This window comes from Andrographis paniculata, unplaced genomic scaffold (assembly GCF_009805555.1).
Source record: "Andrographis paniculata isolate CXL003 unplaced genomic scaffold, ASM980555v1 Contig36END, whole genome shotgun sequence".
NCBI lineage: Eukaryota > Viridiplantae > Streptophyta > Magnoliopsida > Lamiales > Acanthaceae > Andrographis > Andrographis paniculata.
This window is the reverse complement of record NW_026137569.1, coordinates 2708419-2735974: the sequence shown is the minus strand read 5'-3', so window position 1 is coordinate 2735974 and position 27556 is coordinate 2708419. Positions and strand designations below refer to the sequence as shown.

Here is a 27556-nt window from a genome sequence, read left to right as displayed (position 1 = left end):
ATATGTGTTGATTTGAAAATTCAGCACAGTGCTAAATTTTTCAAATCAGCACCGTAACAATTCCCAATTAAAAATATATTGGTAAATAAAATTTTAATAAATAATATAAATAATTATAAATAAAAATTAATTAATTAATTTAATTAAAATTAAAAAAATTATTGATTATAAAATTATAAATGTGATTATATAAAATATACTATAATTATTTTTCCTAAAACAAAGAATAAATAAGGTGAAACGAACGAAATAAAAATATTGGACAAAAAATATAGGATGGAGGGAGTATTATACCAATATCATATAATTGATTTCGAGTCTATTTCCAACACCATTACCCAAATTTCTTGTATTGATAAGATAATTTATTTTACTTTATTACTTCGTCCATCCGGTAAAATTAGAATATTTTGGTCGGATACGAAGATTAAAAAAATAAATTTTGTATCGAAGGATAAATTATATAACTTCTTTATATTTTAGTAAAAATACACAACATACCCCATGTCTTATTTGTTGCGAATAACTCCCTTGTGTTAAATTAAAGTTTGTATAAAACGCTATCCGTCTAAAGTTGACATTTGGGTGGAAATATAAATCTAGATTATGCAAATTTTATATCTATAAAAGATGTAAAATATCTTAAATAGTTTTTTTTAATAAAATAAATAAATATTTGATTATCCTTCATTTTTATAGGTTTTTTTCGAAAAAAAAATCAGATAATAGTTTATCTTAAAAAAAATTACTACAAAATAAATTATTAATCAATTGTTTATTTTATGAAAAGATTATTTAATATTTTTACCTATTTTGTTTATATAAAATTTATATAATTAGATTCATATTTATACCCAAATATCAGCTTAAGTGAAAGATGGTATTTTGTGCAAACTTTATTTTAATATAAAAAGATTTCAAATAACAAATAAAATACGAGATATTTTTGTATATTTTTACTAAAATACAATAACGTAATATATGAAAAAGTAAAAAAAAAATAAAAATGTACAATTTTTTAATTTTGCAAAATTTAATAATAAAGTAAATTTAAGTCAAATAAAAAAAAAAAAAAAAATTGACGGCCGTACCTCTATATCTAATGAAGTTGTATTTTAGAATACATCAGTGGATGGGTGCAAGTTGCTCTTAACAAAAGTAATAAGATTTCTATTGATAACGTTTGTTATATGCTCTAAAATTAAATAAAATAAGCATATTGTTATAATAAAGATTAATATAATATATCTAAAGTAGGGTGTATTGTTTAATATATATAAATATAATAAAAGGAGATTTGAAAGTAAGTAAAAATAAAATAATAAACTAAAAATTTACGAAAAATCTATGGCTAAATGTTAATCTCCGTAGAAATAAGCTTATAGTGTAAGAATGATATTGACAAATTGGATAGTCAAAGTACTTCCGATAATTGCTTTCCTTATTAGATCAGAATCCAAGTTTTAATAAAAGTGAGTAATAAAAAAAATACAAAAATGTAACAAATTTTTTACTTATAAAAAAAACGAGAATATTTTTCAACGACAATCCAAAAAGAAAAGTGAGTGTAAATTTGAATGAATGAGAGAGTATAAAATACTAATATGAACCATTTTATTTCTATCTTCTCAAAACACAAATATATATATATATTTAAAACTTTATATCTTTTATAAATTAGTTTATATTAATTATAAATGAATAAATGTATTTTTTTTATTTACTTGTATTATAAAAAATTCTATTCTCTAAAAAATAATATTCATATTAGATATATTTTTTATTGCGATATAATTTTTAAAATATTTAGATACAAATTCTAAATTTTTAATCATATATATATATTAAATTTATTTTAAACCTACAAATATTGTTAATTTCATAAAATAATAAATAATATAATAATTTACTATTATTAACTATTATCTTAAATATCAATCATTAATGAAAGAATTCAATTCAGGAGTATAATTTATCAAGATATAAGAAACATACCATGGATAAGCTTTGCGGCTAAGAGATCTTAGAAATAAAAGAGACATTTAACGATAAGTTTGAGCTTGTTTGAAAAGATGATCTTTAAGGTGCATAAAATATTGTCATATAAGATATAGTCTTTTAGGGTTTGTTTGGTACAATCCTAACCATGGTTAATTAGGTAATTAACTAATTTATATCTGATCAAACCCCTAAGTATATAAATTAAGGCATAATATCATCGAACCAAATATAAACCATGGAGTTATTTTTCATTGTCGGAGCAGTCACAATTGTCTTAATCCTTATTTCCTATTATGCATTCTCTTCTTCAATTTTCCTCAATCCCAAATCCTGCTCAAGAAACCGGCGGCCGCCGGAAGCCGGCGGCGCGTGGCCCATCACGGGCCATCTGCACATCATGAACAACGGATCACCCGACAAGCTCCCGCACCTAACCTTAACGGCCATGGCCGAATCGTACGGTCCGATCTTCGAAATCCGGCTCGGCGCCAGGCGAGCCGTCATCGTCAGCGGCTTGGAATTGGTAAAGGAAATATACACCACGTGTGACGTGGCGGCGGCGTCCCGACCGAGAATCATGTCGGCAGAAATCCTCGGCTTCAACTCGGCAATGTTCGGCTTCAGCCAATACGGCCCGTATTGGCGCGAGCTGCGGAAGCTGATCGCAGTCGATCTCCTGTCCAGCCGCGGGCTCCACATACAGCGGCACGTGCTCGTGTCCGAGACTGCGCAGTCTGTCCGAGAACTGTACGGTCTTTGGAACGAGAGGAAGAACGCGTCGGGAAGTGCTCCGGTGGAGATTAGGGATTGGGTCGGGAATCTGAATCTGAACGCAGTTTTGAGGATTGTTGTCGGGAAGAGATATTTCGTCTCCGGCGGTGACATAGCCGAGGCGAGACATTGCCGGAAAGTGCTGAGGACATTCTTTTACCTCATCGGAGTTCTGACGATCGGAGATGTCCTGCCGTATCTCCGGTGGCTCGACCTCGGCGGATTCCGGAAGAAGATGAAGGAGACGTCCCGGGAATTGGATACACTCGCCGCGAAATGGTTGTCAGAACATCGCGCCACCGCCGCCGCCGATGGCAAGCAAGAGGATTTCATGGATGTAATGATTGGAGTCGTCAAAAGTGCAAAGCTTGGAAGCGAGTACGATGAAGACACCATAATCAAAGCCACTTGCTCGGTAATTTCTTGATTTCATTTTCAGATTTCTCGAACTAATCGAATCTTTGAAACACCAATACATACATACATACATACATACATTTTGCAGAATTTGATTTCGGGAAGTGACACGAACACAGTGATGTTAGTATGGTCGCTGTCTCTATTACTGAACAATCCAAAAGAGCTAAAGAAAGCCCAGCAAGAACTCGACGAGAAAGTCGGGAGAGAGCGGCGCGTGGAGCTGTCGGACATGAGCAACCTCGTATACCTCGAAGCCATAGTGAAAGAGTGTCTCCGGCTGTACCCGGCGGCGCCGTTGAGTGCGGTACGAGAATTCAGTGAGGACTGCAACGTGGGAGGCTACGAAATAGAGAAAGGCACGATGCTCTTCGTCAACATATGGAAGTTGCAGAGGGACCCGCAGCTTTGGGAGGAGCCCGACAAGTTCTTGCCGGAGAGGTTTCTTACCACCGCCGGCCATAGGGATTTCCAGTGGATCCCGTTCGGCGGCGGCCGGAGAATCTGCCCCGGTGTGAATTTGGCGTTGGAGATGATGAAGCTGGTGATTGCCAATTTGGTGCAAGGATTTGACATTTCGACGCTGGACGATGAACCCGTTGACATGGCTGGGAGTTTTGGGTTGACCATATCCAAAGCCGGCCCATTGAATGTTCTTGTTTCCCCTAGACTGCCTGCTTCTCTTTACTAAATATCGTATGTATATTGTGAAAATTGAATAAATTGTTACTTTTTCCCCATTGAAAATTAAATCAAATAAAGCAATTTTGGCTGCAAAAAATAATAATAGACATATTTACAATATATATATATGTTTTCTATTGCACAATAAAATATGTGGCCTTGGATTTAAATCCAAGGTTATTGTTACGTTGTTGTATGACTTGAAATTGAACTCAAGTCCACTCCAATTAAAAAATTAAATCTAAAACTCAACTATGGTTTATTAGTCAAAATATCGAATTATTCTCTCGCAAAAGCCACTCCCAAACTAGCTGTTTGCCATTTTTTTTTTTAAATATCTGTAATAATAATAATAATAATAATAATAATAATAATAATTCAATCCTCACCAAGAAAATCAATTTCAGTATTTTGACTAATAAATCTCGTCACAGATACGAAGCTAAACCTATACAGATTCCCAAGCAGACATACAATGAAAGCATGACTTTATACATAAATGAAATGGATTTGTTTGGGGTTTTGGATTTTGAGTTGGGATTTGAATAGTAAAAATTTTGAATTTGAATAGTTGTATGATGTGATATAAATAGGTGTTGATGTGATGTTTTGAATGTAAAATTGATTTTTAGTATAATATAATAAATGAAAAATAGGTGTGTGATTTAATTTTTTTGGGAAAACAAATGAGATAAAATAGTAAATTAAAAATTTAATCCCCAAACAAACACACCCTAAGGGTCAATATTTACGTACGAAAATATCACACAAAACATAAAAGTCTAATCTAACCTAAAATTTAAAAAAGGAGGCTTAGGAATCAGGGCAATTGGCACTTCTCACGGAGCTCTGCGAATTGCTGTCGTTTATGGATGTGTTTGGTTGGAGTTTGAATTTTGAGTTGATATTTGAATAGTAAAAATTTTGAATTGGAATAGTCATACGTGATATTTTGAATGTAAAATTAATTTTTAAAATAATATAGAAAATAAAAAATAAAAGTTTGATGTGATATTTTTGAAAAAAAAAATTGAATGAATAATGGATTTTTTTGGCAAAATTTCTCAAAAAAACACACCCTATATATTTATTTATTTATTATTATTATTATGAGTATATGAGAACTTTTCGGCAGGACCGTCTGGTACTTTTTGATGTTCCTGAGCAAAATTAAATGATAAGTTCTATGAACAATTTTTTTTTAAATACTATCAACGAATAATACAATAATAAATTTTACAAAAATAAAAATTATATTAATCATATATACAATAAATGAAATATACGTGGCCAGTAAGGGTAATTGATGGACTGCCGGACCTAGTTTGTGATACAAAATTTAACTATTATAAAATTTTACAATATTTTGACTATTATAAAGTTAATAACTCAATAATATTAATTAAAAATTCTAAATTCTAAAGACTAGGAATATAAGATTAGAAAAAAAAAAATTATAGAGTTTATTAGAATTAGAATTGGATTAGGTAATCGTAAAAAAAAAATGTACGATAAAATTTAATTAAATTTTAATACATCTAATAATAATTATGGACTTTATAAATATTAACGAATTCTAAAGCGAGGACGACGAGATTATAAAAGAATTATGATTAGAATTTAATTTTAGAATTAAAATTAGATTAGGTAATTGTTGAAAAAAATTTGGGATAAAATTTAAAAATAAATTTTAATATATCTAATAATAACTAAAATTAAAAAATATGTGATTTTTGCTATATATATATGTTAGTATTATGTTAAATTGATGTCTGGTTGTATGGTTAAACTCAGCTACTCGAGACCTAGTCAGGTTCTGATACCATGTCGGATGCTGAACGACCGTTTCACCCAAAAACTTGAACTGTTAGAGAAACTCAGCCATTTTTCATATATCCGCAAACAGAAGGCCAACATTTTTATAATTTAATTTAGCAGTAGCCATGATTTACTGATTTCGTAGATAGATAGCATTTTATTAGCACATTGCATTTGTATAAATAATATTGTAGCAGTTGATAAGAAAATTTTATCATAATTAGGTGGCAGATAATATTCTTCTTGGCATTGCCTGCAATATGGAAACTTTTGACATTATTATCAGGTAAAATTGTCCATAACTCTCTTATGGTTTCGAAACTCAGCGTAAATTCTCCCTCTACTTTAAAAATTGCATGACGTCCCCTTATACTTTAAAAAATATTGCATGAAACCACTTTGTGGTTTCGAAATTCAGCATAAATCCCCATTTTATTTTAAAAAATTGCATGACGCTCATCTTCTTATCATACGAGAAAAGTTTCATGGTGGTGGGGTTTCATGCAACGTTTTTTAAAGTATAAGGGGGTACTATGCAATTTTTAAAGTACAGGGAGATTTTACGTTGAATTTCGAAACCACATAGGAGTTATAAGCAATTTCACCTTATTATTATTATTATTATTATTATTTTAAAGTTGGATGTTATATATGGTGAAATTTTTACAAAGTATCTTGTGAGGTGCTATGAAGATGCCAACAAAAGTGTGATCTTTTGAAGTTAGATTAGTTCAATAATAAAATGGCTTAATATTTAGCATAGCATCTTAAGTTTCGGGCAAGAAAGAGCCCTTCGATTTGGACATGAATCTTGATTTCAGTGATAAGTACAATGAGAATGCCTGCAACAACTCAATGTCCGCAATCTTTAACTAAAACACGGACATTGAGTTCGACGATGACACCGGAACCTTGTCGAAAATTGACGTGGATTGGTTCCAACTTGGTTTGGTCCTAATGATGCATGTGATTGGACAAAAATATATTTAATTTTACTTTATGTATTGCATTTAATTTTTTTAAATATATTTCTTAATACTACATCTATATTTACTAATTATATCATTTTTATTTTTTTATTTTATTTTTTATTATAACTGGCATTCATAAATTTTTAAATTTATAATGTTTGTGATACCTTATCCGGGACGGGAAAGTATATGTTATATTCATTCATATAATTCAATATAAAATATTATTTTTTATTTTACCGACAAGTTATCTTATATATACTTAACACCTCGGACTCAAAATATACAACAAAAACACTCATATATTGTACTTATTCAGTCAGCTAAATTTTTTGTTCATCGATGATATATACTCAATTACTATATTTGGAATTGTAAAAAAAAAAATAATATTAAATTGTTACACTTTATTCAATATTTATTTAAAATATCATTATTGCATTCGCTATCTTTATTTTCTTTTATTATTAATTAAATTTTCAAAAATAATTTTAATTACTTTTTAATTATTTTTACTTTATCAATAAATATATTTTTTAATTTCCGTATCCAACCAAACAGACTATATAACAGAAGAATATGACAATTTAATTAATATACTTTTAAAAATACCCCCTTGCAAATATAGCTTTTATTTCAAAACGTGATTGAAATCCTTGCCTTACAAAATTATTTAGCTCGTTCCAATTAAAAAAAAAAAAAGTAAATATTTAGCTGGCCGGTGATACCGACAACTCATTAATAAATATATTAAAATAATACTATAATTTATAAAATTAATACTATGGCTTTTCTTTGAGTTTTTATTTTTTATTTTTTTTTATTTTTTTTATTTTAATAAAAGATTTTAATTTTTTTGGATATAAAAAATGGAGTAATATTTTATATTAAAATACTATTTTTGATAAATTGATTATATCTATATATTATACTAATGTATGTATATTATGTTTTTTAATAATATTTATAAAAAATAGTTCCATGGAATATTAGTATTTTTTTTCCTATATTGATTAATTAATTAGTATGATGATAATTAATTTTAATTTATTGAATTAGAGCGGTATATAAGATTGGAGTAACAATTTTCTGTTGGTGTCTCTGACTCTATGGTAAGATTGCTTAAATATTTAAGTTATTTTACAAAATAATGTAGAATGAATATTAATCATTGTGTTGTCTATAATTCTATATTAGCTAAATAAATATTAATAATGTGCAATTTGTACGTAAATGTATAAAGTTATATATATATATATATTGCTGACTAAATAAACAATATATTGTTTATATTTATTAGAGTTGACAAAAATTAATTCGACACGATCCGACACGAAATAATTGGGTTTGGGTCAAAGATTTCAATCCGATTATGTGTACAGATTGACACAAACCCGACACGATAATAAAATGGTCGAATTAGGATTGAGACTCTCAACTCGAACCGGACGACAACCCGATTATAATATATTAATATTGATTAATATATTTATTATATATATGTAAAATAATCATAATCTAGTAATTTTATCGTAAATTAATTTAAACTAAGTTTAATTTTAAATAATTCAACATAATTTAAGCTCAAATTAATAAAAACTAACATAACACGACAACGCAACAAAAAATTATTTAATTTGAATCAAGAAATTTGACTTAATTATGTATACGGGTCAGCACGAGTCAACTCGAACCCGACACGACAATAAACGGATCAACACGAATCCAACACGATAATAAACGAATCGGATTAGGATTGAATAATTGAACCCGTTTAAAATATTCAACCCGTCACGAATCGACCCATTGCCGACTTTAGTATTTATATGCACGAGACTTTCTAAATATTCAAAATATTTATGTATATGGCTTACATTCAGTTAAATATTAGTATTTGGATTTATCGTAACCATTAATTCAAATCACAAATTTTGTCGGTTACTCATTTACATTTGGGCTAGGGGAAGATCAGCTGTCCCAGTTAATAAATGGCAGAAAACGACCACGTGCCCGCACATTAAACCACATTTAATTTTTTACTTTTGTACGTCATTTTTTCTCTGCGACATCAGTAAATATATCTTTTTCTATTTTATATTTACAATAAAGAAATTATTCATTTTAATTTTTTAATTAATTTTAATATATATATATATATGCATATTGTTTTTTATTTGTAATTAATTATTATTTTTTCAATATTTTAATTTATTAATAATTTATAGAATAAAAGAATATATTATTTATTATTTAGTAAATTTAAATTAATTTTTTTTTTATTTTATCATGAAATTATTTGTTATTGTTAATTTTTTCAATAAATTTAATTAATATTTATATTTATATATTATAATTTAAATTAATAAAATATATTCAATAGTGATATCATTTTATAAAATACATTTTTTTTTTATAAATTACAAAAATATTTAAAAAATTAATAATAATATATTTAATACAAAATAACAAAATAATTTATATACATATCATATATGTATATATATGCATATATCATAACACAATGCTTAGATGAAAAGACAATATATCTTGTATATAATATAGAGAAGACAAGCTATCAACATCTTGTGCGTGCCAATATTCAAGACTCTTCAATTGAGTGCACGTGCAATATGTGAAAAAATACTGGAATGTTGTGTTGTCATTTAATACGGACGATGGATGTATTAGTAGCAACAGGGTCTACACAGTTAAAAAACATCCCAGATAAATACATATTGAATCGATGGAGAAAAGATGCTAGGAGGATGTTACAGCAACACCTCACAAGCTTAACATCTAGTTGAGAGGAAATGTATTTTCCAGGAAGATACAAATCATTGTGCCACTTGTTCATGAATTCTGCAAAGTTAATAGCATCCGAGCCGAAGAATTACAGTTCATTCTTACATAAATTCAATGAATTGCTTCGCAACACAGTTGCATGCCTAAATCTGTATGGAGGAATGCCGACGGATGAAAACAATAGTTACGTTTTGTATATATTTTATATTCATTGAAATATACATGATATTAAACTAATCGATTCTTCATGCTACAAGAGAAGTGTGTAATACAACCACGCAAACCATTTAATATTGAAGCAAAGAGACAATTCAAAAGGAAGAATTAAAAGAAATGTGTCAATAAGCAACTATGAGAGACAAAAGAAGCATCGAAGGATAATAAGAGAGATAGCCACAGAGATAAATGTAAGGAAATTGATTTTTTGCCAGTTCATACATGATTTAGTACAAAAGTATTGTGAATAATTAACGTTAAGCACTTACATATACAAGACCATGGATTTTGTCGAATAACAATAAGCATCATCTTGAGTACCAATAAATATTTTCTACAAATCTGCCAGCATATATATATATATACACTAAGCCAATTATTTTACTATGTACCGGTCAACATCTCTTGATTTAACATCGAGCAGCCTGAGTATTAAGCATAAATTTATGCAAAAAATACAATCAACAAATCAATCACAAATTAAACTTCAACCCATCGATGAACGCCAACAATCCATTCAAATTAATACAATTCGACCAATACCAACAATCCCTTCAAATTCAATTCATCAATGTCAACAAACCAGCCATCACACTCAATTTTTGCCTTGCCCAAGACCTTGTCCTCGACCACGCCCTCGCCCTCGACCTTGCCCTTGCACACTAAAATGTTTTTGTGCAGCCATCTTAATACGACTCTTCAACGGTTGCGCATCAGCTTTTTCATCTTCAGCGCGTGCAATCTTAGCACCAGCAGCAAGCAATGACCTCTCTTTCACATCCCTAATATTACGATTCTTCTCCTGCAATAAGATTTGTACACAATACTTTTTTCGCAATCTATCCAAAAATTCACACTTGACAATTTGCTCACAAACCTGCCAATTCAAGTCAATGGGCCAGTTTTTCATGTAGAACATAGTGGAAACACCACAACTGTGGATATCCGGGTGCATAACGTGGGGTGGCAACTCAACTGTATAATGGGGCATCCCACCGTGGGTCGGGAAATAATATCTTTACAGCCCGTCGGAAATACCCAAAAAGTCGTTCAAAAACCACTGAGTCTGAATTGCATCCATCAACAGCATTTAAGCTATTGAAATAAAAAAATTTCTTACGAAGAATGGACATGGAAAACAACACCCAGTGGTTCGAACGACAGAATGGGAAAAAGAACTGCAATAATATACACAAAACCAACTTAGCATATCATAAAGCATCATATCATCATCTCAGCTTGTTAAACTCAGCATTCCATATATACATAAAAAAACACTCACATTGTCAGCCTTTAAGCATTCAATCCGATCGTTGCCAAGGTATTTCATGTCCAACTGTCATTCCCATTCCTTCACCAGTTATACTACATGCATAGAAAAATATAACATCAGTTAAGGTTTGCCATAAGCATCAAATACTCAACGAGTTAGCATTATATATGATCAATAATTATCGTCGATACATATTTTATGCACATGTAAATATATACTCACAACCACGTTGGATGATACACAAAACTTGGGCATTGCAACACCGTTGTGCTTGCTTTCTCTTAAAGCTGATCTATTCAGAAAGGTACCAAATGCATCAACCACGTTGCTTGCAATGTTGGATGATGGACGTAAACTCTGGATATCATGCTTGAATATCACAAAGACTCCATCCGAAAAAATAATATCTCCCAAGTCAGCCGCTGATGCGCGCTGTAAATAAAATGCCCACTTGACAGTACTCTCTTCCTCCTCACTCAACTTGAACACATAAAAAATACTGGAGGAAGTTTCGTAGGGAGAACAAACTTTCGATGGTAGTCGATCGCGATGAACCTTAATTTCTTTTGTCTGGAGCTGGGGAAGGGAGGACATTGGCGAGTTGATGTTTTCTCGTTCAGTTGATTCATATAAAACAATTTTCTGCCAAACAAATTCATTAGTCTTAAAAAAGGTTTCATATATGCAATTATAAACAAAGCTAAAAGGCAATATATAATTAGTTATACCTTGCAAGTACTCAGTGTAATTTTGGTTGGCGAATCTTCCTTCGAAGGTCTGGCAACATTCTCAAAATCTTGTGTTAACCCAAGTGAAAAAAGACTCATTGGGTCAACATCAATTTCTGCATCGCATTTTTGTTTCTTTGTGGGAGGTACATAATCCGCTCATTCAGTTTGCACTTGCTGCTATAACAATGATCAAGAATATATTCTTAATTAATTCAAAATATAGCGGATATAATGGTTATCTAGCAATGATCAATTACAAATATCTGTTCAGTATTTTTTTCATCATGGGCAAGTTCCTCCTCCGGAGGCAAATCGCACCCAACAAATTCCTGTGATAATAATCAGGATTAAGGTTTGTATACATTGCAATTGTACAAGAAAAGCAATTGATATTATATAACATAACAAGATGAAAAATACAAACTCATACAACTTAAATCACCTTCTCTACATTCTGTCCATGAAGACCTTCATCTTCATTGACAGCTTCCTCCGGCCGGGGCAAATCACACTAAAAAAATTTCTATACAATATTCAGGATTAAGGGTTATGTACACTGCAATTGTATAAAAAAAGCAATTGATATACTACAGATCAACATAACATTGAAATTACTAACATTTTTTTTCAGAAATTTTGCTGCCATCAGCAGTATCATCTTCATGGCCCTCATACTTCTTCTTGTATTCTTTCTTTAAATTGCGAAGTCTTTTGGCCACCCGCATAATCTCATTCTTGTACCACTGTATCAAGGAATCAAGACAACAATCCAAAATCACTACTTTAGCACTTCAACAAGTATTACTTAGCATACCATATTGGAACAATCAACAGAAAAAAAAAAAACAATATGTAATCATCCTACTCTGTATTAGTTAATGCATCAAATTCAACATCTCAGAGATATTAATCCAGCATATCAACAAGTGTTGATTAACATATCACAGTGGAACGCTGAACATGAAAAAACAAACATGTATAATATCATCCTATGTATCAGCTAATACATCAAAATCCAACACTTCAGAGATATTAATCCAGCATATCAACAAGGATTCCTTAGCATATAAATGAATATTGCTTATACCACAGTGGAACAACCAGTAGGCAAAAACAAACAATATGTATACCATCCTCCCCTACACCAGTTAATGCATTAAATCCAGCATTTCAGAGATACTAATCCAACCTAACAACAAGTATTGCTTAGCATATCACACTGGAACAATCAGGATGAAAAAACAAATATGTATACCATCATCCTCTGTATCAGCTAATACATCAAATCCAGCATTTCAAATATATTAACCTATCATATCAATAAGTATTACTTTGCATATCACAGTGGAACAATTAGCAGGCCAAATAAACCATGAACTTCGTATTCAAAGTACATATTTCAAATTGGATGACAAAATCTAACCTTTGCTGATCGAACTTTTTGAGGGCTGAAGAGCTTGGCAACATCTTCCAATGTTATTTTTCGCTTGAGATGACATGAAAAAAAAAACGCACACCGCATTTCTCGTTGTGGAACTTATCAAAAAACATGTGTTAAAAATAAAAAAATAGCATATTACACAATGAGAACAATAAAACAGAAAAGTAAACAAAGTGATCGCGATATTTTAATTTACCATTAAGCAATGCATGTCCCCGGATGGCCTTCCACTGACCAAAGCTTTTTTCTTGAATTTTTTAGACATTGTATCCAGACCCTCCACAATCTTATACCGAACAAAACCAGCCCAATTAAACTCATTTGCCAACTCCTTGGACTCAAGGAACTGGAATATGCGATGATTAATCTTCGCATTTGATATGGGAGTAAGCAAGACATACATGCAATACATTACATATATTCACCAAAAATTACCATCACTCCTTAGTCTACTACTATCTAGTAACTCATTTAACGAAAACTCAACTATATGTTTTTTATCCGTTCCTATGAGTTTCGTATCTAAACTAAATCTATCAACAAAATTGTAAAAAGAATCAGACTCGTACAATGAAATAGGTTCCTTATTTTTGCCATATGGCAGTCCATAGACAACACCAACATCCCAATCAGTAATATATCACTTATTCCCATTAAATAGATGAAAGCACTCGCTATCAGGGTCCCAATAACTCAATAATTTCATTATATGAGCCACGGGAATAGCCATTGGCTTCACATGGAACAATCCTTTGAAAGGGCTAGTTTGAATATACCTCCGAATTGAATCCCGAGAAGGTTTCTGTAAAGATTCATTGAGGTGGGCGACCTTCCTGGGAATGCAAGACAGTTGAATGATTGGGTCCTTTGACATTGTTGATTTCTTTCGAAGAGTTGCGATTAATAGGACTAGGGCTTCGCGAACTCAAACTAGAGCTTTTCCAAAAATACAACAACAAGAACAACGATTTCACTTGGGTAACATTGAAGGAGAAAAACATTTAACGAATGATTAAACTTTCAATACTTACCGAATCTTGGGAGCAATGGCCGATGATGAAATCAAGAATCCCGAGCGCGTCTGTGTCGTCGATTAGAAAGTTGAAGATGAAGAATTGAAATTGCAAACATATTTATGACAATCTAGGATCGAGAGAACGAATTTGATGAAGAATGCGAATCGAAGAAGAATGCGAGAGAGAGATTGGTTTGAATCGCGCTAGGAAGGAATAGTACGAATAGAAGAAGGCCTAAACCCCTTATACCTTTACTCTGAAATTACCATCCAGCCCTTGTTTAATCTCAACCATTGAAATCTAATTTATTATGATGTGTGACTTATATTACAATAATACAATTACTTTTATATTAAACAATAAATATAAGAGTATTTTGTCTTTTTAACTACAAATTAATATAATATTAATATTAAAAAATATATTTAAAAAAAAAATAGAAATTCTCTCGGGACCGATGAAATATTACATATGAGTAGTGGCGATTTGATGATAAGATACAATCAAACAAACGATTGACATTATAACCATAAAACATTACAATCTCAATCGAAGCATATCTGAGTACAATAACACAATTCCAGAACATTTCACAACATTTATTCCTTAAAACAGGTTCAAGATTACATATCCAAAAAGAATATCAAACCATAGCCTATATATATATATATATATATAACAAAATACTCGTAGTGCATATCTAAACAAAGTTAAACCATAGCATAGCATATAATAAGATTTGGTAATAATTAATAGAGAGAAGCAGACAGTCTGGGGGAAAGCACAACATCTAATGGAGTGGTTTTGGCAAGTGTCATACCAAGACTTGCAGTCATGTCAACGGCTTCATCGTTCGGCGTCGAAATGTCAAATGCCTGCAGCAAATTAGCCATCACCAGCTTCATCATCTCCATCGCCAAATTTGCTCCGGGGCAGATTCTCCGGCCGCCGCCGAACGGGACCCACTGGAAATCGTTATGGTTGTTGCTGGTAAGAAACCTCTCCGGCAAGAACTTGTCGGGATCCTCCCAAATTTGGGGATCCCTCTGCAACTTCCATATGTTGATGAAGAATATCGTGCCTTTCTCTATTTCGTAGCCTCCCACGTTGCAGTCTTCGTTGAATTCTCGTATCCCGCCCAACGGCCCCGCCGGGTACAGCCGGAGACACTCTTTCACGACGGCTTCGAGGTATACGAGGTTGTCTATGTCCGACGGCTCCACCCGCCGCTCTCTCCCGACTTTCTCATCGAGCTCTTGCTGGGCTTTCTTTAGCACTTTAGGGTTGTTGAGTAAATGGGTCAGCAGCCATACTAACATCACTGTGTTCGTATCACTTCCCGATATCAAATTCTGCAATACGTATATTAAATTTATTTATTACAGTATGTAATATTAGTGTCGGAAGATCGGTTAGTTTGAGAAATTTGGAAAAGAAATGAACAAGTTAGTTAGTTAGTTACCGCACAAGTGGCTTTGATTATGGTGTCTTCATCGTACTCGTTTCCAAGCTTTGCACTTTTGACGACTCCAATCATTATATCCATGAAGTCATCTTGCTTTCCCCCGGCGGCGGCGGCGGCGCGATGTTCGGACAACCATTTAGAGATGAGAGCGTCCATTTCGTAGAACGTTTGTCTTATCTTCTTCTCGAATCCGCCGATGTCGAGATACCGGAGAAACGGGACGACATCGCCGATGGTGGGAATTCCGATGAGTTCAAAGAACGCCTTCATGACCTTCCGGCAATGCTTCGCCTCCGCCAGGTCATCGCCGGTATATCTCTTCCCGACAACCATCCTCAAAACCGCGTTCAGATTCAGATTCCCGAACCACTCCATCATCTCCACCGGAGCACTTCCCGACGCGTTCTTCCGCGCGTCCCAGACACCGTACAGCTCCCGGACAGACTGCGCAGTCTCGGAGGCGAGCACGTGCCTCTGCATGTGCAGGCGGCGGATGGACAGGAGCTCCATTCTGACCAGCTTTCTGACCTCCCGCCAATACTGCCCGTACTTGCTGAACCCTATCATTGCCGAGTCGTAGCTGATGAGTTCCCCCGACTTCAGTATCGGTCTGGACGACACGGCCGTGTCGCAGGTGGTGTATATTTCCTTGGCCAATTCCCGGCCGCTGACGATGAGGCATCGCCGGCGGCCGAACCAGATGCTGAAGATGGGGCCGTAGGTGTCAGCCATGGCGGTGAAGGTGATGTGCGCCAGCTTGTCGGGGGAGTTGTTTCTCATGAGGTGCGTATGGCCTATCAGAGGCAACGCGCCGCCGGCTTCTAGCGGCAGCCGCCCTTTAGAACGAGATTTGGGACTGCGGAAGATTATTGAAGAAGATAATGCATAATAGGAAAGAAGCACGATGAAAATTGTGGCAATGATAAACAAGTCCATGGTTTAATTTGTGTAATAATTTTATATATTAATTAAAACTGTAGGACTGGAGAAGTGGTGTCGGAGGCCGATTCCGGCGGTGGAAGAGGAGGAGAAGGTCGCCGGCGGTGAAAAGAAGAGAATTTAAGCAAAGAAAGAAGAGTGGAGAAGGAAGACTGGCAGTGTTGTTTTTGGAGTTACGACCAGTTTTTATAAATATTAGGCTCCGTGTCTACAGTGCTGAATTTAAAATTTAATCTTATGCTGAACAGTACATTGTGTGTATTGTTTGACAGCACATGTAGTAAGTATTACTAAATACAATACATTGTATATATTAATATAATACAAATATATTACATTAATAAAGAACATATGTTATAGTCTCAATAGCACATTATGTGTTGTGTTGTTTGACAGTACACAATATTATTACATACAACATATTATATATATTAATATAATACAAATACAACACATGAGTTAACAATGCATGTTATAGTTTCATACCACACACAACAGTTTGATTTTAGAATATGACATAATTTTATACAACATACTTATTATTATAAAAAAATAACACATATTTTTATTATACTTATATAATAATATTGTGTGTTATTTGTACATATAAATCTGCTGATTTGCATGATGCTGATTTTTTCAAATTAACACCCTAACTATCCCGGATATAATACTTAAAATTAGGTGGGTTCAATCTAAACAAGGTTTAAATATTTGAATTTTCTATTTAGGGTGTGTTTGTTTGGGGGATTGAATTTTTTTTTCCACTATTCATCCAATTTTTTTCTCTAAAAAATATTAAATCAAACACCTATTTTTTATTTTTCATATTATACTAAAAATCAATTTTACATTCAAAACATCACATCAATACCTATTTATATCACATCATATAACTATTCAAATTCAAAATTTTTCCTATTTAAATCCTAACTCAAAATCCAATCCCCAAACAAACACACCCTTAAAGGACATTTGATTTGATCGTCCTAAATAATGGAAAATGCTGTAGAAATTAAAAGAACACGTTCAATGATAAGGGTGTGTTTGTTTTATGTTTTGATAGTATTTTTTGAGATGCGAATATAAAAAATCGTGTAAATAATATAAAAATAAAAAATATGTGTAATATATTAATTTTTTTAAAAATATATTACAAAAATTTTATTAAAAAAAAACAAAGCCGAACTTCTATTAAAATTTTGTTTTCTACAAAAAAATTGTTATATTTTAATCTTAATTTCATTAATGAATCTGTTTTAAATAATCTACAATATTTTTTATTTTAATTTGTTTTAAATATCTTGCACTGAATATGAAATTTTCAATCACATTTTATTTAATTATATCATTTAAATAAAAAATAAATATATATTTCTTTTTTTTTTTTTAATTCCATCGTATTATTTAATTTTTAACTTATTTTACTTAATATTATTCATTTAAACTTATACATGTAGCAGTTGGAATAGAGAAAATACATATTTAAATTCTTTTTTATAAGTTCTAAAACTTTTAATTTAATTCAATAAATACCTATCACATTAATAATTTTCATTCATCACAAATTCTCAATCGATCAATTTTTATTAAAGAATCATTATTCTATTATTTTTCCAATTATAATATTCAACTCTAACATTTTCACGAGCGGAAATCCTTAACCGAAGCACCCTTCTATATTCTCCTTGTCAAAACTTTTGATACCAATTTAAATATTTATTCAAAATCTCGTTTAATTAAAAAATATACTCCCTTCGTCCCAAAAAAAATATCCATTTGCTTTTTGCACGTAATTTTAGAAATATTAGTATTATATTGGGATATAGTAGAAATAAAGTAGAAATGACTAAAATAACCTTATTAGTATGTGTGATATAAACGTAACGACATTTGTGTAATATATTGTATATTGTAAGGGTATTTGTAATGTTAGGTAAATAGTACAGTTACTATAAAAGAAAATGAATACTTTGTTATAAGACGGACTAAAATGAAAAAATTGATACTTTGTTATGGGACGGAGGGAGTATATTTATTTTTGGGCCAAAATTAAAAAATACTATATATTTTTTTATATATAAAAAGAGTAATATTTATTTTTTACACGTAGATTTCTTAATATTTATATTAAATTAGTTTGTGATTAAAAAAATATTCATATTAGTATTTTGTATAAATAATGATATTTGTGTAATATAATGTACATGATAATAATATTTATTATGTTATATAAGTAATACAATTATTAAATTAAGATATGATATACTTGTTTAATACGGACAAAAATAAAAAATAAAACTCTTTTTCGAATGATGTATTTTAATTGATTACTATTCTAAAACAGATGTATTTGTTTTTCTTTTTATCTCTTACGGAACAAATAATTGTTTTCATTTTAGTAAATTTATTTATTTTAAATATATTTAATAAATATAAATCAATCAATTAGATTTTTAAGCTTCTACACTAATGACTCATTCGAAACTTCTATATTTCTATATCACTTCCGTAAATAAATATTATATATATTTAAAACTTCTATTTTTATAAAATTTAGTTTAAGTTAATTGTAAATTTATTTATTTATTTTATATCAAATTTTTATTATCTACAAAATAGTATTTATGTTATTTTCAGTTTATTGAGATATTATATTAAAAATATTTAAACACATATCTAAATTTCTTTTAACAGTATATATTTCTTCACATATTTCTACTTTAGTCTGTTCAATTCAAATATTTAAATTTTTTCTTAAATAATTGTGGACCTACCACTAATTATTACTTCTTTCGTCTCAGCTAATTTGTCCACCTTGGCTGGGACACAAAATTTTAGATATTGTATAATTAATAAGTAATTAAAAAATATATTAATAAAAATAATTATATAATAAGATTAAGATGAATAAATAGTTTAATTAAAATAAAAAATAATTATAAATTATGAATTTTTAAAATGTGATTAAAGTATATAAATATATTTAACAAATTATATAGTACGGACCGAAATGGAAAGTGTGGATAAACTATTTAAGACGGAAGGAATAATATTTTTTAGGGTAAACTATATTTTTAGTCTCGTATTTGACCTCCTTTATCATTTTAGGACTTTAAGTGGACCATGTCTAAAAATAGTCCCGTAAGTAAAAAAATTTCACTAAAATGGTCTTCCGATGCCGGATTCGCTACGCTAGCCCGTCGTTGCTGATGTGGTTGATATGCCATCGCCACGTAGATGCCACGTCAGCAACACGTGATTTTTTTTACAAAATGTCTTGGTAAATAAATTTTTTTAGTCTCATATATGATTTTTTTTATTATTTTTAGGATATTTAATTAGACTCTCTCTGAAAATAGTCTTGCAAAGAAATTTTTTTCGCTAAAATAGTTCTTCGATGTGATATTTACATGGCAATGACATGTTACTCGCGTAAGCACCATGTCATCAAGGCTGAACAGCGTAGTTATTAAGTCCAAACATGATTTTTTCGTGCTGGATTCGGATCGTATTTTTTAGCCGTAACTATTATTGTCAGCTTTAGTTATGAGTTGAAAAAAAATGTCATGTGTAACGGGTCGAAGGAAGTATTATATATTAAGATCATTATTTTGCACTATAATAATATTTTTAACAAAAACAATTTATATTGGGGTAAAAATAAAATAAATAGTTGTGAATTTATATTTACGGTTGAAATAATTTTTATTTGTGTGTATTTTATTGTTTTATTGTCTTCTTCGCCTGTAAAACTATTTATTTTTTGCTTATTAATATTTGAATATTAATTATAATATCAAAATACAATATAAATTAAGAAAAATGGTAAAAATACTTCTATTAAGGCCCGTTTGGATTGACTTAAAAAATAAGCAGAAGCCAAAAGCAGAAGCAGAAGCCAAAAGCAGAAGTTCTTCGATTTTGTATTTGGATAAATTATTATAAAATCAGTTTTTTCGTAAAAAACTGTTTGGACGTTATATAGTTGAAAGTGCTTTTAAACTGTTAAAATTACTTAAAAGGATACGCGGTTAATATAATAGTATTTTCCTATAACACTTTTATAATTTAATTTAAATTTTATAAATTATATTTAAAAATTTTAAATTAAAGTATAAAAATTGTACTTTTAAATTTTGATTATTTATATTTTAAAATTTTAATTTAAGGATAATATATCGATTAAATATAAAATTACAATATAATATTAAATAATTTGTATTTTATAATTTATTTTAAAATTTTATAAATTATATTTAGTAATTTAAGTATAATTAAAAAGTTTATATACTCCTATTTAAATTTTAAATTTTAATCTAAATATAATACATAAATTAACAATAGTAAATTAATTATATTTTTTAATTTTTTATTAAAATATAATATATAAGTTATTTATTTTTATATTATATTATATTATCGGATTGTATTTATTATTATTATTATTAAGGATAAAATAATAATTTTAAATGAAAAGTGCTTCTGTTTATTTCAGAAGCTACCTCTAATGTGCTTTTGAAAAAAGCATTTTTCACCTTAAAAAACTGCTTCTGCTTTTGCACAGAAATCAATGCAAACAGGTGCAAACTGTTTTTTTAGAAGTAGAAGCCAAAAGTTCATGCCAAAAGCCAGTCCAAACGGAACCTTAGTATCTTATAATGCTAATATAACAATATTTGTATAAAAAATCATACATATATAAAAATTTATAATATTAATTACAATAACGCAAAATATATATATATATATAACTCTTACGGTGGACAAAAGAGGTATTTATTATTTTTATTTTTTACTTACTAAGAATTATTTATTTTTAATCAACTATTCCTCTCGTCCGCTCTCCCTATCTCTTGCCGTTAACTTAGTCTAATGACTTGTCTGGTTATATTCTGGTAACTCTCTTTGGTGTTTAAGTTTTTCGAAATCTATAGTTCTATTCCCCTCAATTTAGTTTGTTAGAAGTTTCAAAATATTAGAATATCATCTAATTTAGAAATGAAAGTTGTTTTATCTTTCGAAATATTATACTACGAATTTGAGGCACTTTCGAAACGTATATTCGTTTTACCAAAAGAGATATTGTCCTCAACTTAATATTGTTAGAAATTTTGGGGAAAAATAATGAGATTGTTTTATTGATCATGAAAATAAGGAGCCTATATATAAGCAATACAAAATAGACTCGATAGACTCAAATCTAAGTAATCTAATCTATGAATAAGATCAAATCTAGATATAAATCTACTAAATCTAAAACTGAATATCTAAAATATCTCAACATCCCACCTCAAACTCAGGTGGTATAACAGAAACCAACTTGAGTTTGATAAGAAATTCGAATATAAACACAAAAAAGAAAACATAAATAAAATTAGCAGCTGACTCTCCACCCACTAAAGCAAAAAACGAGATGACTCTCCACTGGAGTCGAAAACAAGATGACTTTCCACCGGAGCCGAAAACGATGTGACTCCACTGAAGCCGAACACAAGATGACTCTTCACCGGAGCTGAAAACGAGTCGAAAACGAGATGATTCCATCGGAGCCGAAAACGAGATGACTCCACCGGAGCCGCAAAAAACGAGATGACTCCACCGGAGCCGAAAACCACATGACTCAACAGGAGCCGAAAACCACATGACTCCACCGGAGGCGAAAATGAGATGGCCGAAAACGAGATGACTTCATCGGAGCAAAAAACGACATGACTCCACTGGAGCCGAAAACAACATGACTCCACCGGAGCCGTAAACGAGATGACTCCACCGGAACCTAAAACTAGATCACTCCACCGAAGCAAAAAACGAGATGACTCTACCAGAGCCGAAAACGACATGACTCCACCGGAGCTGAAAACGATATGACTCTCCACCAGAGTAAAAAACGAGATGACTCTCCACTGGATCCGAAAACGACATGATCCACCGAAGCCGAAAACAACATGACTCCACCAGAGCCGAAAACGACATGATTCTATCGAAGCCTAAAACGACATGACTCCACCGGAGCCGGAAACGAGATGACTCCACCGGAGCCGAAAACCACATGACTCCACAGGAGCCGAAAACCACATGACTCCACTATATATTATTTTTATTTATGTTTTTTCTGTGTTTATATTCAAATTTCTCATGTTAGAAATTTTGGGGAAAAATAATGAGATTGTCTTATTGATTATCAAAATGAGGAGTCTATATACAGGCAATACAAAATAGACTCGATAGACTCAAATCTAAGTAATCTAATCTATGAATAAGATCAAATCTAGATATAAATCTACTAAATCTAAAACTGAATATCTAAAATATCTCAACAAACGTAATTATCAAATATTTTGATCATTATTATTTGGTTAGTTTCACATTACAATTTATATAAATCTTAAAAAAAAAATTAATTTGAATTTTCTACCTTAATATTCTTATCTAAAGAAAAAGTATTTAGATAAAACATATGTGATAACAAAATATGATAATTAATTAGGTGAATACATTATTGGGGTGAATGCTCTTATTATTATTATTATTATTATTATTATTATTATTATGAGAATCTATACTCGCTCTGTTCCAGAGCAATAGTTTCATTTTATCATTTTCGTTCATTCTAAAATAATGGTTTCATTTTTATTTTTGGTAAATAACTTCTATATTTTTATAAAATTATCTTTATTTTTTCACAATAATTACGTAAAATAAAAATATTTTGGCCTTTTCAAAATATTTTTTCCAATGTTCTACTTTGTAACGGAGGGAGTATTATATTAATTGAATGTTCAAATCGAGTTTTGGGGCTTATGCTTATATGTATTTGTTAGTATTGGATTATTAGTATGATTTTTGTATTTTTTAATTAATAATTCAATATTCTAAAATTTTGTTTTATATGAGATGTAGGTATTTTTTTTTTTTTTTTTTGTTGAAAGTAAAAAATTTATTTGTTTTTCAATTTGAATTATTTTTTTTTTGTTGAATGTACAGTTCTATATAAAAAGTGAGAAAAATATATATATATAGTTGGAGATATATACTACTCCCTCCGTCTCAGATATCGTGTCTGCTACATTGTAGATACGGTATTTTAGGAGGGGTGTAATTAGTAGATAATTAAGAATGTATTAGTGAAAATAATTATTCTATAATATAAATAATTATAAATTAAGATTAAGATAACTAATTAGTTTAATTAAAAAAAAAATTAAAAAATTTAAAATGAGATTAAAGTGTGTAATCATTTTTTTAAAAAAGAAAAGTGACATGGTATGTAGGACGGACAGAAACGGCAACGTGCACATGGTGTATTGGACAAAGGAGTACAAAAAAATCGAACATCGTACGGCCCACACCACACCTAGTGCTTAAAGACGGCCTCCTCAGGCTGAGTCCAAACATTACCAGTACTGTACTGTCTTTGAAAAAAATGAATAATTGATACTTCAATCTCAGCCGTTCACCACACCAACCAATTGGATTAATTTCTTCTACGATTATTTATTTATTTATTTATTTTTTGAAAGGGGGCGGGGGAGAAGGTACAATGATTGAAGAAATAAGATACAAATCAAATACTCCATCCGTCCGCTTAAATCAGTCCACCTGAGTTCGGCTTGGGGATTAAAAAAAAAATATATTTTATTGAAAAAATGATAGATAGATAAGGTATTTTGAAAATATAGTTAAAAATTAAAGTAAATAAATAGAGAACATCTAATAAAGTCAGTGATATTTATTGTAAATAAGAGTTGAATTAAGAGTAATAATTAAATGTTGATTTGTTGACTTTGTCAAAATTAATAATGTGATAAATTTAATGAATAAACTAAAAAAAATATGAATAAATTTGATGGACGGAGAAAGTATTACTTGCACAACAAGAACTTGCAGGGTGTTACATTTCACATAGAAAAAACTGAATCGAACAAGAAAAAGCCTCAACATCTTGTTAGATATGTTTTAAGATATATTTAGAAAAATATATTTTTATTTATAATAGTTGTGTTATTTAAGAAATTTGTAAAATTCTTTTGTATTATTTAGACAATTTATATATTACTACAAATATAAGCATATTTGTGTGATTGAAATAAAAAAAATTTAATTTTATATTCTAACAATATCTATAAATAACCTTTGTCACCACCAACATGGTTCGCCTTAGGCAAATATTATTCAACCTAAATATGGTAGAAAATATTCTTATTTATGCACGTCTCAATGAATCTAATATTATTACATTGTAGTGAAGTGTTTGTTTGGGGAATTCGATTGGATTTACATTATTCATTCAAATTTTTTATCCAAAAATATCAAATAAAACACCTATTTTTCATTTTTTATATTATATTAAAAATCAATTTTACATTCAAAACATCACATCAACACCTATATATTTCACATCATACAACTATTCAAAATTCAAAATTTTTACTATTTAAATCTCAACTCAAAATCCAAACCCCCAAACAAACACACCTAAAATCTATTACTTCCTCCGTCCTAGAACTATAGCCTGGGTTGTATTCGGTACGAGATTTTTATTGATATTATATTGGTAGTGGCTAAAAAGTACATATGAGTATATTAGTGTACAAAGTAGTGACAATTGTGTAATAATAATGAAAAAGTAATGATAGTTTTTACAGTGATATGATTATTTATAAAAATAAGACTATTGTTTTAGGACGGATAAAATTGGTAAATAAAACTATCCATACTTTTTAATTATTATTACACAATTACGACTATTTTTTACACTAATATATTCACAGAGGCAAAAAAGTTATTTATCTTATTTTTTACCAACTATCAATATAATATTAATATTTTTTAAATCTTATATCCAACACAATAAAACTATCGTTTTGAGACAGATGGAGTATATTGTTTGCTTGTTTGTTATTTAAAATATACTTTTTTGACATTGGAAAATGTATTTATTTTTTTGTCATTAAAAAAATTTGCTTCTTTGTAGCAAAATATTAAGTGTGTTTGTTTTGGGGTTTGAATTTGAATAGTAAAAAAAGTGAATTAAAATAGTTGTACGATGTGATATAAATAAATATTGATGTGATGTTTTGAATGTAAAAATAATTTTTAGTATAATATAAAAAAATAAAGAATAGGTATTTGATTTGATATTTTTTTAGGAAAAAAATGAGATAAATAGTTAAAATCCTAACAAATCCTCCAAACAAACACACCCTTTATTTTATTATTTTTTACTTTTTTTACTATAAAAAATAAAAAGTACATATATGTTAAAATTCATACTAAATTTATTACTACATATTTAATAAAATATGCATTATGTATTTATTTATTAGATAAAATCTTCTTTGTAGTAACATAAAATACACTTTTATTCAATACTTAACTGAAATTTCAGGCACATATTACAAAAATTATTTTATATTAAAAAAAATCAGGCTACTATTACATTAAATAAATACTCCTATATATTGTGAAATTTATAATATATTCGACTATTAATAACAAAATAAATTATATGATGTTAATGAGTTATTTTTTAGTATTATCTAAAAAATTAAAAATACATGTTTATTTTTAAAGATTATTGGCATAATAGCATAATTTTTAATCTTTAATTTAAACAAAATATATATATATATATATTCTAGATAAAATTTATGCGGCTATAGAGTTTTATGTAACAAATAATACATGCATTTTATTAAACAAATACAATTGGCTTCGTTCACACAGTTTTTTTTAGACAGATTGATTTTTGTTGTGTGGTATAAAAAATTGTATCATAAAATATAAAATATATTATTTTAAATTGAATATTTAATTTTTTGACTTTTTGTAATAAGTATTTGAATTTTTTTTTTAACTTATTGACGTTTGTAAAAAAAAATATATTGTTATTTATTATTATTTTTGGAAGTCACAATTGAGAAATAGTGTTGGAAGAACATATTAAATATTTTCTATATTTTGCTTTAAAAATAACCATTTAATACTTTATTCATATATATAATAAAATTTAAAATTTTCATAACAAAATATTTATTAAGATTTTAGATCTAAATAATAATAATAATAATAATAATAATAATAATAATAATAATAATAATTCAATTAGTTTTTTAATTATATATACTCCCTCCGTTCCGCATATCATATCACATTTTTCATTTTCATTCGTCTCTCACATATTATGTCACTTTTTATTTTTGAAAAAGTATTTACATTTTAATCATATTTTTAAAATTTTTATAATTTATAATTTTTAAAATTTTTATTAAATTAATTAATTATCTTAATTTTAATTTATAATTATTTGTATTATATTGTTATTAATTTTACTAATATATTCTTAATTATTTCATAATCATATTTGCTCTTATGTCTACAGTAAATATGCACAGATGGAGTATTATATATTTAATTTATTTATGTTGAAAATAATTTTATAAAACTGATTATAGGTTTTTTTTTTTTTTTTTTAATTTCATGGCTATATATATATTAACAATATTGTTGAGAAAGAAAAAACCAATGTGCAGGATTTTCGAGAATGGGCCTAGAGTTGTGGACTGGTGTATAGTTCAATGAGTTTGTTAATGGCAATGAGATTCTAAATGAGTCTGAATATAAGTCAAACAGCCCAAGTGTTATTAAGAAATGAGTTTTTTTAGGAGAAACCTGTGATTAGGATGAGACGACCGATACGAAGGTCGGTCAAAAGAGAAGTCGGGCGAAGAAAGATGAGATGGCAAACACAGAGGTCAGACAACAGGAGGTCGGATGAAGAAAGATGAGAGGGCAGACACGGAGGTCGGATAAAAGGAAGTCGGGGGAAGAAATATGAGATGGCCGATACGGAGGTCGGTCAAAAGGAGGTCGGATGAATAAAGATGAGATGGTAGACACGGAGGTCGGACAAGAGGAAAGGTGTGTTAATTGGTTGGGCGAAGAAAGGTCTGTTAATTGGTCGCTTAACTAAGCGACCTGTTAATCGACTGATCGATTGACCGGTCAT

General features: G+C 29.7%; 2 protein-coding genes across 2 annotated transcripts; one reads left to right on the top strand and one right to left on the bottom strand.

The window, feature by feature from the left end:
• Positions 1–2199: 2199 nt before the first annotated feature.
• On the top strand, positions 2200–3995 carry LOC127249434 (cytochrome P450 CYP82D47-like). Its single transcript, XM_051272194.1, has 2 exons — positions 2200–3187; positions 3278–3995. The coding sequence occupies exons 1-2, from the start codon at positions 2237–2239 to the stop codon at positions 3878–3880; spliced, it is 1554 nt and encodes a 517-aa protein (XP_051128151.1). The 5' UTR covers positions 2200–2236; the 3' UTR covers positions 3881–3995.
• A 10641-nt stretch (positions 3996–14636) lies between these two features.
• Positions 14637–16692, bottom strand: LOC127249807 (cytochrome P450 CYP82D47-like). The gene is made up of 2 exons (XM_051272813.1): positions 15604–16692; positions 14637–15493 (listed from the first exon to the last, which is right to left on the bottom strand). Exons 1-2 carry the CDS (start codon positions 16540–16542, stop codon positions 14891–14893), a joined length of 1542 nt encoding a protein of 513 aa, XP_051128770.1. The 5' UTR covers positions 16543–16692; the 3' UTR covers positions 14637–14890.
• Positions 16693–27556: the final 10864 nt, after the last annotated feature.